Source organism: Haemorhous mexicanus, chromosome 3 (assembly GCF_027477595.1).
Source record: "Haemorhous mexicanus isolate bHaeMex1 chromosome 3, bHaeMex1.pri, whole genome shotgun sequence".
NCBI classification, from domain to species: Eukaryota; Metazoa; Chordata; class Aves; order Passeriformes; family Fringillidae; genus Haemorhous; species Haemorhous mexicanus.
In genome coordinates, this window is record NC_082343.1 from 49,981,808 (window position 1) to 49,995,397 (window position 13,590).

Sequence of the window (13,590 nt, forward strand, 5' to 3'; positions counted from 1 at the left end):
CTTTTCTTTCTTAGATAAAAATTTTCAGTCATCAAAACTCATACAGTGCAAATGCTTTAATAAGATTTTAGATAAATTTTAAAAACAATCAACCACAAACTGTTTGAAGTCAAGAGTTGAGATACAATAAAAAAGTAATGTAATTTCATTAAAATAAATAAAAATAAAAAGTAGTCCTTAAGATGTAAATGAAGATTTACTGAGAAGGAGCCAAAAAGGCTTTGGTCTCACCTTTTAGTTATCACACAACTCTTATATCCTTACTACAATGTAAGAAATCATTGTAATTCTGGCAGTGTGCCAAATATTTTATTCATGTCCTTGCTCTCATGCATCAGTAATTACAAAAAAAAAAAAAAAATCACAAAGACAATGCACAGATTCCCAATGGACATGGAAGTAGAAAGTGTCCCACAGACCAAGCATTCTTTGAAGTCTTAGAACTTAGACTACAGAAAAAGACTTCTTAAATGCATTAAAAAAAGAAAAAATCATAGAATCATGGAATGGCTTGGCTTGGAAAGGACCTTAAAGATCATCTAGTACCAACCCCCCTGCTGTGGTCAGGGACACCTTCCATTAGAGCAGGTTGCTCAAAGTCCTGGCCTTGACCTTTTCCACGGATTGGGCAACCAGAACTTTTTTCGGGAATCTGTGTCAGGAGCTCCCTATTGTCAGAAAGAATCTCCTTCTAATACTCAATCTAAACCTGCTCTCAGTGAGTTTAAAGCTATTCACTCTTGTTCTATCACTACATGCCCTTGTAAAAAGTCCTGCTCCAGCTCTCTGGTAGGCCCCCTCGAAGTACTGGAAGGTGCTCTAAGGTCTCCCCGAAGCCTTTTCTTCTCTAGGTTGAACAATCCCAGCTCTCTGACTGCCTTCATAGGAAAGGTTCTCCAGCCCTCTAATCATCTCAGTAGCCCTCCTCTGGACTCAATCCAACAGGTCCATGTATTTCTTGGGCTGGGACCCCAGAGCTGGATGCTGCACTCCAGGCTGGGTTCTTGCAAGAGAAGAGGGGGAGACTCACCTTCCTCATCCCGCTGGCCACACAGCTTTGGATGCAGCCTAGGATACAACTGCCTTTCTGGGCTGTGAGCACACACTGTTGGCTCATGTACTGCCTCTCGTGAACCAGATCCCCCACGTCCTTCTCGACAGGGCTGCTCTCAGTTCTTCCAGTCTGCACTCATGCCTCAGATTGTCTCAATCCAGGTGCAGCACCTTGCACTTGGACTTTCTGAACCTCATTAGATACTCATGGGTCCAATTCTCAAGCTTGTCCAAGTCCTTTTGGATGTTATTCCTTAATTCCTTTGTGTCAACTGCACAATATAGCTTCACAGCTTCACAGAATCCCAGAATGCTTCAGGTGGAAAAGGACCACTGTGGGTCATCTGGTCTAACCTCCCTGCCCCACCAGGGTCAACCTAGAGCACATGGCATAGGACTGCATCAAGACAAGTTCTTGAATATCTCCAGTTTAAAGCCATTTCCAGTGAGGGAAAATCTACAACCTCTCTGGGCAATGTTTTCCACTGCTTGGTCACTCACACAGTAAAGAAGTTCTTCCTCATGTTCAAGTGGAGCTTATTGTGCACCAATTTCCACCCATTGCCTCTCTTCATACTGCTCAGCACCACAGAGCAGCCTGGTGTGATCTTCTTGGAACCCATCTTTTAGATAGTTATACACATTGATGAGGTCCCCTCTCAGCTGTCTCTTCACAAAGCTGAATAGGCCCAGCTTCCCCAGCCTTGTCATGTCAGAGATGTTCCAGTCTGCCAATCATCTTCATTGCCTTCTCTGCTGGACTCACTCAGGAGCTCCATGTGTGTAATGTGCTGAAGAGCCCAGGACTGGACACAGCTTTCCAGATGCAGACTGAGTAAAGGGGCAGGATCAGTTCCCTCAATCTGATGGCAATGCTCTTCTTAATGTGTCACAGGACATCATCAGCCTTCTTGACCCCAAGGAGACACTGGTGACTGAGGGACAGCTTGCTGTCCACCAGGATTCCCAGGTCCTTATCTCTCATGGTGACATGGATGGCTTTGTGTCATCCAAACATTAATCTCAAACATCAACAGAACATCCCAACAAAGCTTTTAGCCTCACAGTTGGAGATTACAGAGTTATATCGGACACAATGGTTCCCTGATTCTTAGCTATTTCAGTTACTAATGAATTTTTAAGTCTTAGAGAGGATTACATTTACTTAAGTTTTAAGGGAAAAAAATGACAGCACCTGTTGGATGAACAACAGTGCTGTTGCCAGTGACATGTCCATTCCAAACTCTGCAATATCTACCCCACTGATGGCTGGGTCAAAATGATAGCAAGATTTCCTAAGAAGAGAGAATACTACCTCATCCAGGTAATTTCTAAGACTTTTGTAACACTTTAGACATTGGGACATAGTATTTGGGATTCAAAGCGAGGAAGTCAGTGATTTTTCTGAAAATCTAGGAAGAAATAGAAATTTTAGCATCGGATTTGTATTCTCCAAAGGCATGAGAAGTGTTGTGAAATTGCACCCATGACTTCAAGTTAAAAAAGCAACTAAGAAAACTCATTCTCAAATAACAAAATGAAGAATAATATACTGGAACAAACTAGTTTGTAAATCTAAATTTTTAAATTTTTAATGTAAATAGGATTAGCAGCTCTTAAAGAAAATTATTGCATATACATAGCAGAATAAAATAAAAATGGCAATAAATAAAAATGCAGGTAGATGTTAGAACATTTTTGTCATAACTCTGTAGGTAATCACACTTTACAACACCCATTATGAAATATATAATTAATTGATGGTCAGAGCAATGTTGTCTTTGGAGAAACTGTAATCTCTCTGATTGATATCTCTCTGCAAGGAACCAGACTTTAGAGAAATGACTGTGACATGGAGCTGAAAAAATCTCTGCCAGAAAGGGAAACTATTTTTATAAAATAAAATACTAGTACTGCTTTTCATGAGATCTATAGGTAAAACAAAAGTATTTTGAATATACATCATTGCAACGTGTTCAGTGAAACAAAGCCACCGAGTTGTATGTAGCAATATATGCAAAATATACTTATTTGAAAGAGAGATAATGTTAATCTTATTTAAGCTTGGCCTACAAAGATAAGACTCTGTAAAATTACAGACCTTTGTTAACGTTATTGGCTGTCTCTGCTCTCTCAGCTGAATCTGGCAGCTTACTCACAGATGAAAGTTCACTTTTTAACTCTGAGTCTCTGGTTTCTTCAGTTTTTGTATCATCCTGAGTAATCTCAAGTTCTGGAGCCTTCTTCTCTGGCAACTTGAATTCTGGCACAATCTCTTTCAAAAAGCCCCAAACTTTGTCAAAGTATTCAGGCCTTTAAGAGAAAACACAAATGTATATGCCAATGGTAGGGATATTTCCAATAAGAGAAGAAGGTGTGATTTTAATTTAGACAGCACTATACCACAACTGACAGTCCAACTCTAAAAATGCTACTGGGTTATTTTAATAGATACAACACCCTCTGTATCAGAAATATTTGTTGAGACAGCTTATGAAAGGCCCATAAAAAAAGAGATGGTGGTTAGAGATGCATGCAAATAAAGCATCCTTTCTCAAGATTTTTAGCAGATACAAGTTGTGGCAGAGAAACTTGCAGACTGCTTTACAACTACACCATGTAATAGTGTGATTCTATCTCTGTATATTAAAAAGCTTCTCAAAGGCCCTTCCAAACTGGAAAGTTTTTGATATGATGTAACAGTTGCAGTCATGTTGATTTTCCACAGAAACTCAGTGATTCCAGAAATGATCTCAAACAGGGTGATGAATGATTCTCAGGCAAGCTAACTGCATTCAACTTTTTTTTTTAAATAAAATAAGTGATTGTAAAATGAGCTTAAGTCATCTTATACCACTATTCCAAAGACTCTGTAGTATTCACATTCTCATATTCCATGATATAATGTATTTGTAGTAAGTGAATACTGTTTTTTGCTGTTGAAGTTGTAAAGCTAACTATAGAAAGAAATAAAATTTAGACTACTTAGATTTTTAAGTCCATGAGCTACATACACACTACTGTAGGACACAAATATATCAAAAACCTAAATTGCAAGCATAGCTTGAGACATAAAAATTACTGAAAAAATTGAATAAAATATTCATTGACTGGAATAATTTATTAGTAAATATGGTTATAAATAAACAAGTATATCTAAGTTAATTATATATAAACCATAACTATTTGTTATCTAGATATTCATATGAATTTATATATCAAAAGGCAAAATAGGTGTACCTCCAAAGAAAAAATCTAAATATTTAATCTAAATATTTAGTATCAGTATCTGGGTAATTAATTTAGTAAAAAGAATATCAAGCTGAAAAATCAGAATGTCTTTCTTTAAAAATACAAAATGAACATAAAACACATAGGAAACAAGAAAAATGTTATTGTAGGTAGGAAACACTATTTTTGGTTGAAACTGGAAGTCTGCCAACTGTTACAATTTGAAGGGTGGAAACACCGTACTAGCTGACCCTGATTACTTCCAAATTCATGACATATACTTTCTATGGTATATTCAGATATAAAATTATTATTATCAGCAGACATTTTATAACTGCATACTAAATGCAACACATATTTCTCTAACCTTGTTTTCCTCATGCTGTTTAATATTAGTTAAATTAATTTATAAAGAATAGGCATCAGCATGATAAATAGCTTCACAAGAAACTGTATGACTTACAAAGAAAAACACAATAAAATTGCATTTCTCAAAGATACATTACCCAAGTGTCTGAACTATAAACCATTCACTTTCCAAAATTGATGGTGAAGGACTTTTAGGTCTCAGCTTTATTTTTCATAATGCCTTATAGAATTAAATATTAAATAACTGACATATAAATTGTTTAATGAAAGAACTTACTGGAGAGGAATAACTTCTGGTATCCATCCAGTCAGTGTTTGAAGAACTGTAAAGTCTTCCATCTCTCTTTTTCCAGTTTCATGTATACTATAAGAAAAGCAGACATTTTACAATTATAATGTTACCAACTACAATAAACTCTGTAGTCTACATTGCTTCCTGTAATAAGACCATGTATTAAGGAATAGGATCATACACAGAAAAGTTTGATGAAAAACAAGTCATTACTTGCAATTTTAGGAGTTTTCCAAACCACTGCTGACTACTCCCCTACAAAGTCAATGCCTTTGCACAGGTCCATTATTTTAGTGCTCCCTCTGGTACAACAGCATTTTTTTTGAACCTTTGTTAGCAAGCACACTATGTATACTTGCACACAGTTGCAGGGTTGGAGATGTGGGTTTGAAATTCCTTGTGCTAAAACAGGGTTATAATTCTACAACTTCCATTTCCTGAGCAACTTCTCTAGCTTCCAGGTTATTCTGAACAAGCTGGTTCACTCTAGCTGGTTCACTTCCACTCTAGCAAAGTTCACTCTTTCAAACTGACACTCTGATACTCTCTGGAGAGGTTTCCTGAGAGGACCAAGGCCAAAGATGCCAGCACTTGTATGGCCAACCCTTGTGCTCTGGAGAAATGCAATATGTCAATCACATTCTAGCAAACAGAGTTTCCTAACAGGCACCTCTTGGCAACTCCTTAGCCTGTGTCAAAATACTTCAGATGACTCTTCTGACAAACACAACTTGATATGATGAGAACAGGGAAGCTTCACTACCCAGATGTGTGTTTTGAATTATTTTCTCAGACTTATTAATTTAAACTCTTGGTCTTCATTCCTCATTTCAGAGGAACCTGTAGCCATAATTGTCAATTACTGCATCACAGGCCACTTTCTACTTTTCCAGTCAGTTCTAGGGAAGCAGATCACTGTACACAATAGCACAACTGTAGAACAAGAATCAAAAGAGGCTCACAAAACTCTACTTTCAACATTGGTTGAGTCAATACAGGTCAAGGCTCAAATTAACAATTTCATTAACAGTTCACAGGTACTTCTGTTTGGCAGAAAGCCACATGTGAAGTTGTCAGGAATAACATCAAACAAATGAAGCAAATAATGAGAATACTCCAGTTTCTTTGTGAATAAATTTACAAACACATCTAAAAATGAAAACCTGTGCCTTCTGTAGCTATAGAAGATTTTTTCTTACTGATTTACAGTGTCAGCTTTTGGAAGTGTATAACTGTTATTACAAAAATGTAGCAAAACATATTTCCTTCGTATACTAAATCAACTTTTTGCTGTTACCATGTGACTTCACAAAACAAACCAAAAGTGAGATGACATAACATACCTAGTATTTGCTAACTTAATTATAGCTTTGGACAGCAACATTGGCCAAAGTTCATTTTGGAAGGCTGTAGCTGGTAATAACAAATTCTCCTCTTCACTGAATGGCATAGTGTCATCCACAATGATCTTTCTCCAACACCCCTGTGACAGGGGAAGGGGAGGAAAGCAGAAGGAAAAAAATTAGTTTGTGGGCAGGGAGGTAAAGAGTATGCAAGAGAACTTTTAATGCTTTCCCAAGAGCCCAATTCTATTGTAACTCAATTTACATCACAGATGGCTTTAAAAAAAGTTCTCACATAATTTATGAGAAACATGGAAACAGCATTCATAACATTTTATTACTGCTCTGACTTATTTGTTCCAGAGATTAATCTAATTGCTGTTATTTCCAAATATATTTCATCTCATATGTGTAGTACATCATGTGCATGCATTCAGTACTGTTCCTTCAGCTGCCATGACAGATGCCTGAGAAACACTAATGATTAAAAAAAGGCTTAACTAAGATAGCAGCTTTTTAAATGTCTCTTTAGATATCAGTCTGGAAAATACTTGTGACATAAGCAGTCCCCCTTGCTTCCCAAAAACTACCTGGGGATATTGACTGCAGTTAGTCTCCTGTTACACATTACAACAGTATTTTGTAAAACACTATACTAAAAACTACAAAATAATCAAATGTTATATATATATATATATATATAAAAATTTCAGTATTTCCAGGATAAGAAACAAAGAGGTAAGACAAAGTACTGGTATCTCCAATACCAGATACGTCATTAGTAATATGAAAATAATCCACAAAATAATCTTGCCTACCATTCTTCAAATAAAACTCTCTGTCGTAGTGATATAATAGAAAATAGGTGGGCCAATACCAAATACTTCTGTTAATTCAACCACAAAATGATGAAGAATGACCAAATCACTAAAGTGTTCACTGTGTGTTATCAGAGAGTGCAAAACTCTTGTTGTCTGCTTGTAACTAAGCTATGGATTCAAGCTGAAATGACAGCTGATTAATGCTATAAATTCTATAGGTCTAAGGAGAAAACAAATTTAGTCCAGGGGTCAAAGATATTCAAAAAGCATAAAAGAAGATAATATTTTTAAGGATAAGAACCATTTTGTGAAAACCAAATCAAAATATTTAAACTTCCCTAGTTTGAAAAGGACCTAGTCAGGGATATGATCACATATTCATCTCCTCTTGTAATAATTGCTGAAGTTTACTAGGGAGAACAGAGCAAGTTGCTAATTAAAGGAAAAGAAACAAAAAAAAATTAAAAAAACTGTGAGGCAGGTCTACAGATGGAAAAAAGTGAGAAAAAAATAACTACAGGAACAAGTTTAATAAACCTCAGAAATGCAAAGTGAAGGTAGAACATGGGATGGAATTTATTTTTTGTCAATTATGTGAAAAAATTATTATCCACAGGTTTGATGTTGTGCACAACAATGCCTTCAGGACTCAGCGCAGAACATTAGTGAAATCAGTTCATTATTCTTCCACTTTTTGTACTCTTTTTCATGGAATTTTCTACTTTCTCCTATGGAATTTATTTCTCTTTTATCTCTTTTGATATTTGTCTTCCCTAGTTTGTACATTTTGTTTAATCTTCCAACCTCTCTTCAAGAGGTGACCCTATTTTTTTCCTGTGTTTCTTTCTGTAAAATACAGCTGTATACCCAGAGGAAAAAAAAAATTGAATAAACACACAGGCCCAAACAAAAAAAAAAAAAAAAAAGGCAGAGAGTGGAACAAAAAATTGACAAAGAAAATGAAGCACTGGTAACTCTTGGATATGCTTTACAATGTAAAATGTAGTCTTTTACCACATGACTTCATAATATCTGCAGCATTAAATTCACACACAGAATAATGTCTTCTGCTGAGGAACTTGGACAATACAATTTGTGCCTTCTCAACTCATGCAGCTCATTTCTATATGAATATAAGTTATTCCACAAGTGAAGGCAGTAGTAAGGGGTGAGGAAAGCACAGGCATGCAAATCAGATATGTGCTCCCCTTACAGAGGAGGTCACTTTCAAGTTTTGGTTTCCAACTGACTGTCTCAAAAATATTTTCAGCTTTGGGCAACTGGAAGTTTAGTAGGGTTAGTTATAAGTCTTAGTATGCTGTGACATTTTCTGTTTCCAAAAGGCAAATGTAACTGAAATAACTCCAGCCAAATAGATAACTTTTAGATGTCAGTTCTTTTATATGTTACTATTTCTCTATTAAAATGAGGTTCAATATGCAAATAAGTGTTCCCTGTTGACTGCCAAATGTGTTAAGAAATTATTATCTATTATCTTTAGAAATCCTTGGGATGTTTTAATTTTACCAGTACCTCTTCAGAAAATGGTCCTCACACTGGAAGTATCTAGCTATCTTTAAACACACTTAGAGACAAATAGCTCTGTAAAGTCAGCCAACAGAATGACTTAAATACAAATAGAAAAAATTTAGCCAAATACGCCAGAGGTGTGGGCCACATGTCTGACTCTACTAAGCATTTGCATCAAACCTACAAAACTACAAAAATAAAATATTGCCTTTGCAAGTAATAACACTTTTATCAGGCCACAAGTTGTACAACAACCACATGAACTGTAAGAGACATTTTAATTAACAAGCATTTAAATCAACAATTTGTCAGTTTTTCTACTCCTAAAAATCTATGTATTTTCAATAATAAAATGTATGTCCAGTAACCATTGAAATTTGCCAGGCTAGCTACATTATATGTTTGTATTGTTGGAGGAAATTACTTACCATCCAATAAAGCTTCAATGCATATTTTCCAAATTTATTGAACACTGGTATGCGTTCCTTGGCAGATTTACATAAGCCATAAATGTGTTCCCAGGGTTTCCAAACAAGTGTGGGTGTTTCACTGTTTAAGGAATTTTCATTATATATCCTCCAGACAGCATAGATTTCACTTACAATCCATCTCATCAGCTAAAACAAGAGAAAAATAGAAAAAAAGTTTTTTCAAGTAACACATTTTGAAAAAAAGTGAAGTTATAATGATCAAAGAATAAACCAGATCCTGTTGTAAATAAAAAAGTGACATAAAAATATAGCTATAGTTAAATGGAAAAATTAATTTCCCTGTTACAACTTCTCTTAAAATCATTACAATACCGATCTACAATAACACAAGACTTCATGCAACTAAGTAAAGGCATAATATAAAAAAAGGTATTCATCCTTTAACAAAGGCAAACTAAGAAATATGATCTTAAAATTAATTATGTTACAGGACTTGTGAGTTGTCACTTGTTTAATTGCTTTTAAAAGCCAGCTGCTAAAAGTCAATATTGCCTTGAATAGTCATTATTTGTACTTCCTAAAGAAAATCCTAAATTATTAAATGTACTTAGAAATATTTAATTCTTAAAATAAGAACTTAAACTAATCATGTTTTATGCATGAGTTTTAATAATATGCAAATTTATGATGCATGTCTTACTTTCACAAGTATTACCAAACTGTTACAAGGATTTATATATACTGGAATGAAAAAAAGCTATTACTACAAGAAACTTGCCCAAAAATTAATTAGTGGTTCTATGATCATTCTAAGAAACTTGTTCTAGAATAAATTAGTGGTTTTTGGACTTAAAAATTGACATGACCAGTCTTCTTGGGTTTCTTCCCTTATATCTCTGGTGCTGAATTTTGAATTTGCATTGACATACAGAATGAAATAGAAATTAAGTACTATTACATTCAGTAAGGCACTCAGATGACTTGGTTCCACCTGGTTTACATTTTACCATGACCTGCAGAAATTCAGTAAACCTTTATTCAGCTCTGGAGAGACAGAAAAGACTGGATCACAGACATTTGCACACATATGCAGGTCCACTAGGACTTCCAGAAAGTTTGAGTAAAAAATATAAATTCTTTGTAACATAGCCTTTATTTCTCTTTTCTTTAGCCAATATTATCCAGATGGAAAACCTCTTACCATCACTGATTTTTCAATTTCTAAAAAAAGATAAACACTAATTATAATAATCTAGATAATTTCTTGCGACTTTATCCCCTTCATTTGTTTTCCACTTAAAAAATTTCTCACAACATATTTCTTTTTCATAGGAATTTAGAGAGAAATTCAAAAAGTCAAAGAAAGAAAGGAAATAATTTTTTTTAAAGAGACATTAATGTATTTCCACCTACCTCACAACAAAATATGTGTTCATTTGCTGAAACAAGGTCAAATGACATTTCATTTTGGACTATCACAGGAACCTAGTAGAAAGTAAATCAGTTAGGTCCATAACTAAATTATCTGGAGAAAATTAAATTAACATTAGCATTTAACTGCAGTGAACATGCAGTTGGACATATTGGACATCTGGCAAGCATTCATTACACATTTGAAAACTAGAAGTGATCATCTTGTAGATGGTTTGGTATTTCTTTATAAAACTTCCTTAAATGTAGGTTCAGATTTTTAAAAAATTATTATTATTTTTACCAGGACATTTAAAGAGTATCAAATTGAATAATCACATAAGTAACTTGAGATGCCCTCAATTTCTTAAGATATTTGCAGTTCTGCATTTAAATCATGATTATAACACTGTCTCATACTTTGAGATTCCCTTAGCCACCCACCAGGACTCGCAGGGATTTATTTGCTCATGATCAGTTAAGGCAGTGGCAATGTCTGAACAGCAACTTTATCAAACCTTTGGCTGCATTACATTGTATTCATGAATATTTTCTTCTTGTACAGCCCATTTCCTTTTTGTAAGCAGTTTAGTAATAAAGGCTGGGATTGCAGTTTATTGAACTAAATATATCTCTGCCTCTCATCACATATTGGTGTTTGTTGCTTGATTCTTTGCTTACCACACTATTGGCTTGTTTATGCTTTCTTTCATAGTTAAAAATATATCAGGTAACAAATAATTCTTAATAGCCTTTCATCGCTTGGCATTCACATTAATTTTTATATAAAATCTCTGGTAATCATTACTTGTTGATTCAAAATATATTGGACCAAAAGAAGCATCAAAGTATTAATCAGGTCCTAATGAAAACAATTGCTTTCTTCATAGTACTCCAGGGATAGATTTTAAAAGCTATTTTAAATACAGATACATGCTTCCATGACTTTCTGGGCTGCCAGCTCTCTTGTCCTCATCTTTCAGATACCTCCACTCAGTTTTAGCATTTTGGCAGTGTTTCCTATCCAATCTTTTTGTCTTGTCAATTACTCCTCTGACCTCTCCCTCTCCCTCCATTAAAAATTAAACTTAGATTTGTTTAGTGTCTAGTTAATAAAAAATGGAACTGACAAGCTGACAAAAGGAAAACTGACAAGCCTGAAAAAGTTGGAAGGGTGGTCCAAGTGCTTTAAAACTTTCATCTGAAGTAAATCATGTAAACCCTTGGATTAGTAACAGTATTGGAGAACACTAATCTTTGAAATGGGAGGCTGTTTATTTTCTCTGTAATTAATTTTAAAGCTAAACTGATTAACAGCTATGCACAATTTTAAAGTTGTTATGGTTACCTTGTCAAAGACCTTTACTCTGTGTAGCCCAGAAAAATATGATAGCTGAAGTGAAAAAAAGTAATGTAGTTCTGGTAAAGTTAGTTCATGGTTTCGTGACAAATATGAATACTTCAGACACCTGCACAGGTGTGGACATACAGAAATTTTTCTGCTGTGACAGTAATTCTTAAGTGAGAATAGAGAAATAGAAGGCATCTATAAAAACAGAAAGGTATCTCTCTGTCCAGTAGTCTTCCAAATGAACGTGTGAGTGAAAAAGTGAAGCAGACGTGGGGGGATACACAACCATGATGTTTTGCACCAGGAATGCTGGTCCATGGTGGTCTTATCTCATTAATAAATTGAATTAATAATTAAATCTCAGATTCTGTATAGTATCATTGGGAATGCTATTATTACAGCTAACTGTAAAGAATGGGATTAGTATAAGTAATCTTATGTCCTTTTAGACACAGAGAAACCTGAGTTGTGGGGCATCAAGCAGGCCTCTGATTCATCTATGCAACATTCTGTGCAGACCCCATCCATTTTGGTTTTGCTGACCTATGATACAATTTTAGCTACGAAAGGATACTCTTACAAGAAAATAACTCTGCTCCCAGTTTCTGCTGTGAAACGAAAGGACATTGAAGAACTTGCTGCTGTGGTTAGATAAAGTCAAGGAGATGCAGGTGATGTAATTGCCAGCAAGGAGCAGGAGCTGCCTGCAGGCTCCTCCATCACCATCAGCAGTGAGCTCACCCTGGGCTCAGGGTTTCCAGCGCCAGGGCCCAGCCATGCAAGCAGCACAGGTGAGCTGTCACACGGATCACTGAGTCCTTGTGTACACCAGTCTCCAGGACAGGACTGACTGCATGGTCAAGTGGCTTTTACCTGTCGAACTAACTTCCTCTGCTAATTTCACTCTACTTTTCACAAGTTAGGCAATTGGGATTTTTTCATCATGACCTTGCTTGTTTCTTACCTCTTTTGTTAAAAACTCTTGTGGACGTTTCCATGAATGCACTTTTAAGGATGCTGGCAACTTTATTTTCCCTTCAGGATCATCAAATCCAGGCTACACAAAATATACAAAAATGGGCCATGTTTAATAATTACAGTATTGTACCTTCCATGAGATTTAAAATAATATATTGTTCACTGGATAATTCACTTAAGGAGCAAAATAGCATAAAAACGAACTAATAGTATATACAACTAAACAAAAAGAGCCCAAAGCCCAAGGTGAAGATGCAGCACAAAAGCTACCTCCAGTATTCAGAGAAGTTTTTGTGGTCTGCACTTTCCAAGAGGTCTATATGAACTTATTCTTTTTCTTTTCCCCTTTCAGAAAGATCTACAAAAAAAGCTTTAATTTTTAAGTCAGTTACTCTTCTACCAAGCTATTCCTATGTACTTTTTCTAACTCACTTATTTCTATAGCTTTTAAGTTGAAGACTAAAAGAATATATTTAAAGTGATTATTAGGAAAAAACCCCCCTCATGTTCCATGCATTTAGTACTGCTATAGAAACCAAAGAGAGCTATAATTATACAGCATGAATTAGCCCATTAAAAAGAGAGGCTCATACAGTTTTCAAACTTGCATTTTTAAGTGATGCTTATCCTCCATGTGCACAGAAGGCATCAGGATATATGATGTCTGTTTACTTCCTGGCACAATGTGGGATGAGGACATGCCTCTGATACAGGTTGTGCTGACTGAGAAGCAAACCAGCTACATGGATAATGCCTTTTATTTAGGCCTGGACTTCCAACA

General features: G+C 35.4%; 1 protein-coding gene across 1 annotated transcript in view; it reads right to left on the reverse strand.

Annotated features, from left to right (window-relative positions):
- The window catches only part of ADGB (androglobin), an 87,215-nt gene that overhangs the window by 70,727 nt on the left and 2,898 nt on the right, over window positions 1–13,590 (reverse strand). Inside the window, exons 3-8 of the mRNA XM_059843290.1 lie at window positions 12,796–12,888; window positions 10,484–10,555; window positions 9,068–9,256; window positions 6,289–6,428; window positions 4,931–5,017; window positions 3,155–3,366 (exon numbers count right to left, since the gene is read on the reverse strand). Of these exons, the coding sequence (XP_059699273.1) occupies window positions 3,155–3,366; window positions 4,931–5,017; window positions 6,289–6,428; window positions 9,068–9,256; window positions 10,484–10,555; window positions 12,796–12,888 (793 nt within the window). The remainder of the gene's footprint in view (window positions 1–3,154; window positions 3,367–4,930; window positions 5,018–6,288; window positions 6,429–9,067; window positions 9,257–10,483; window positions 10,556–12,795; window positions 12,889–13,590) is intronic.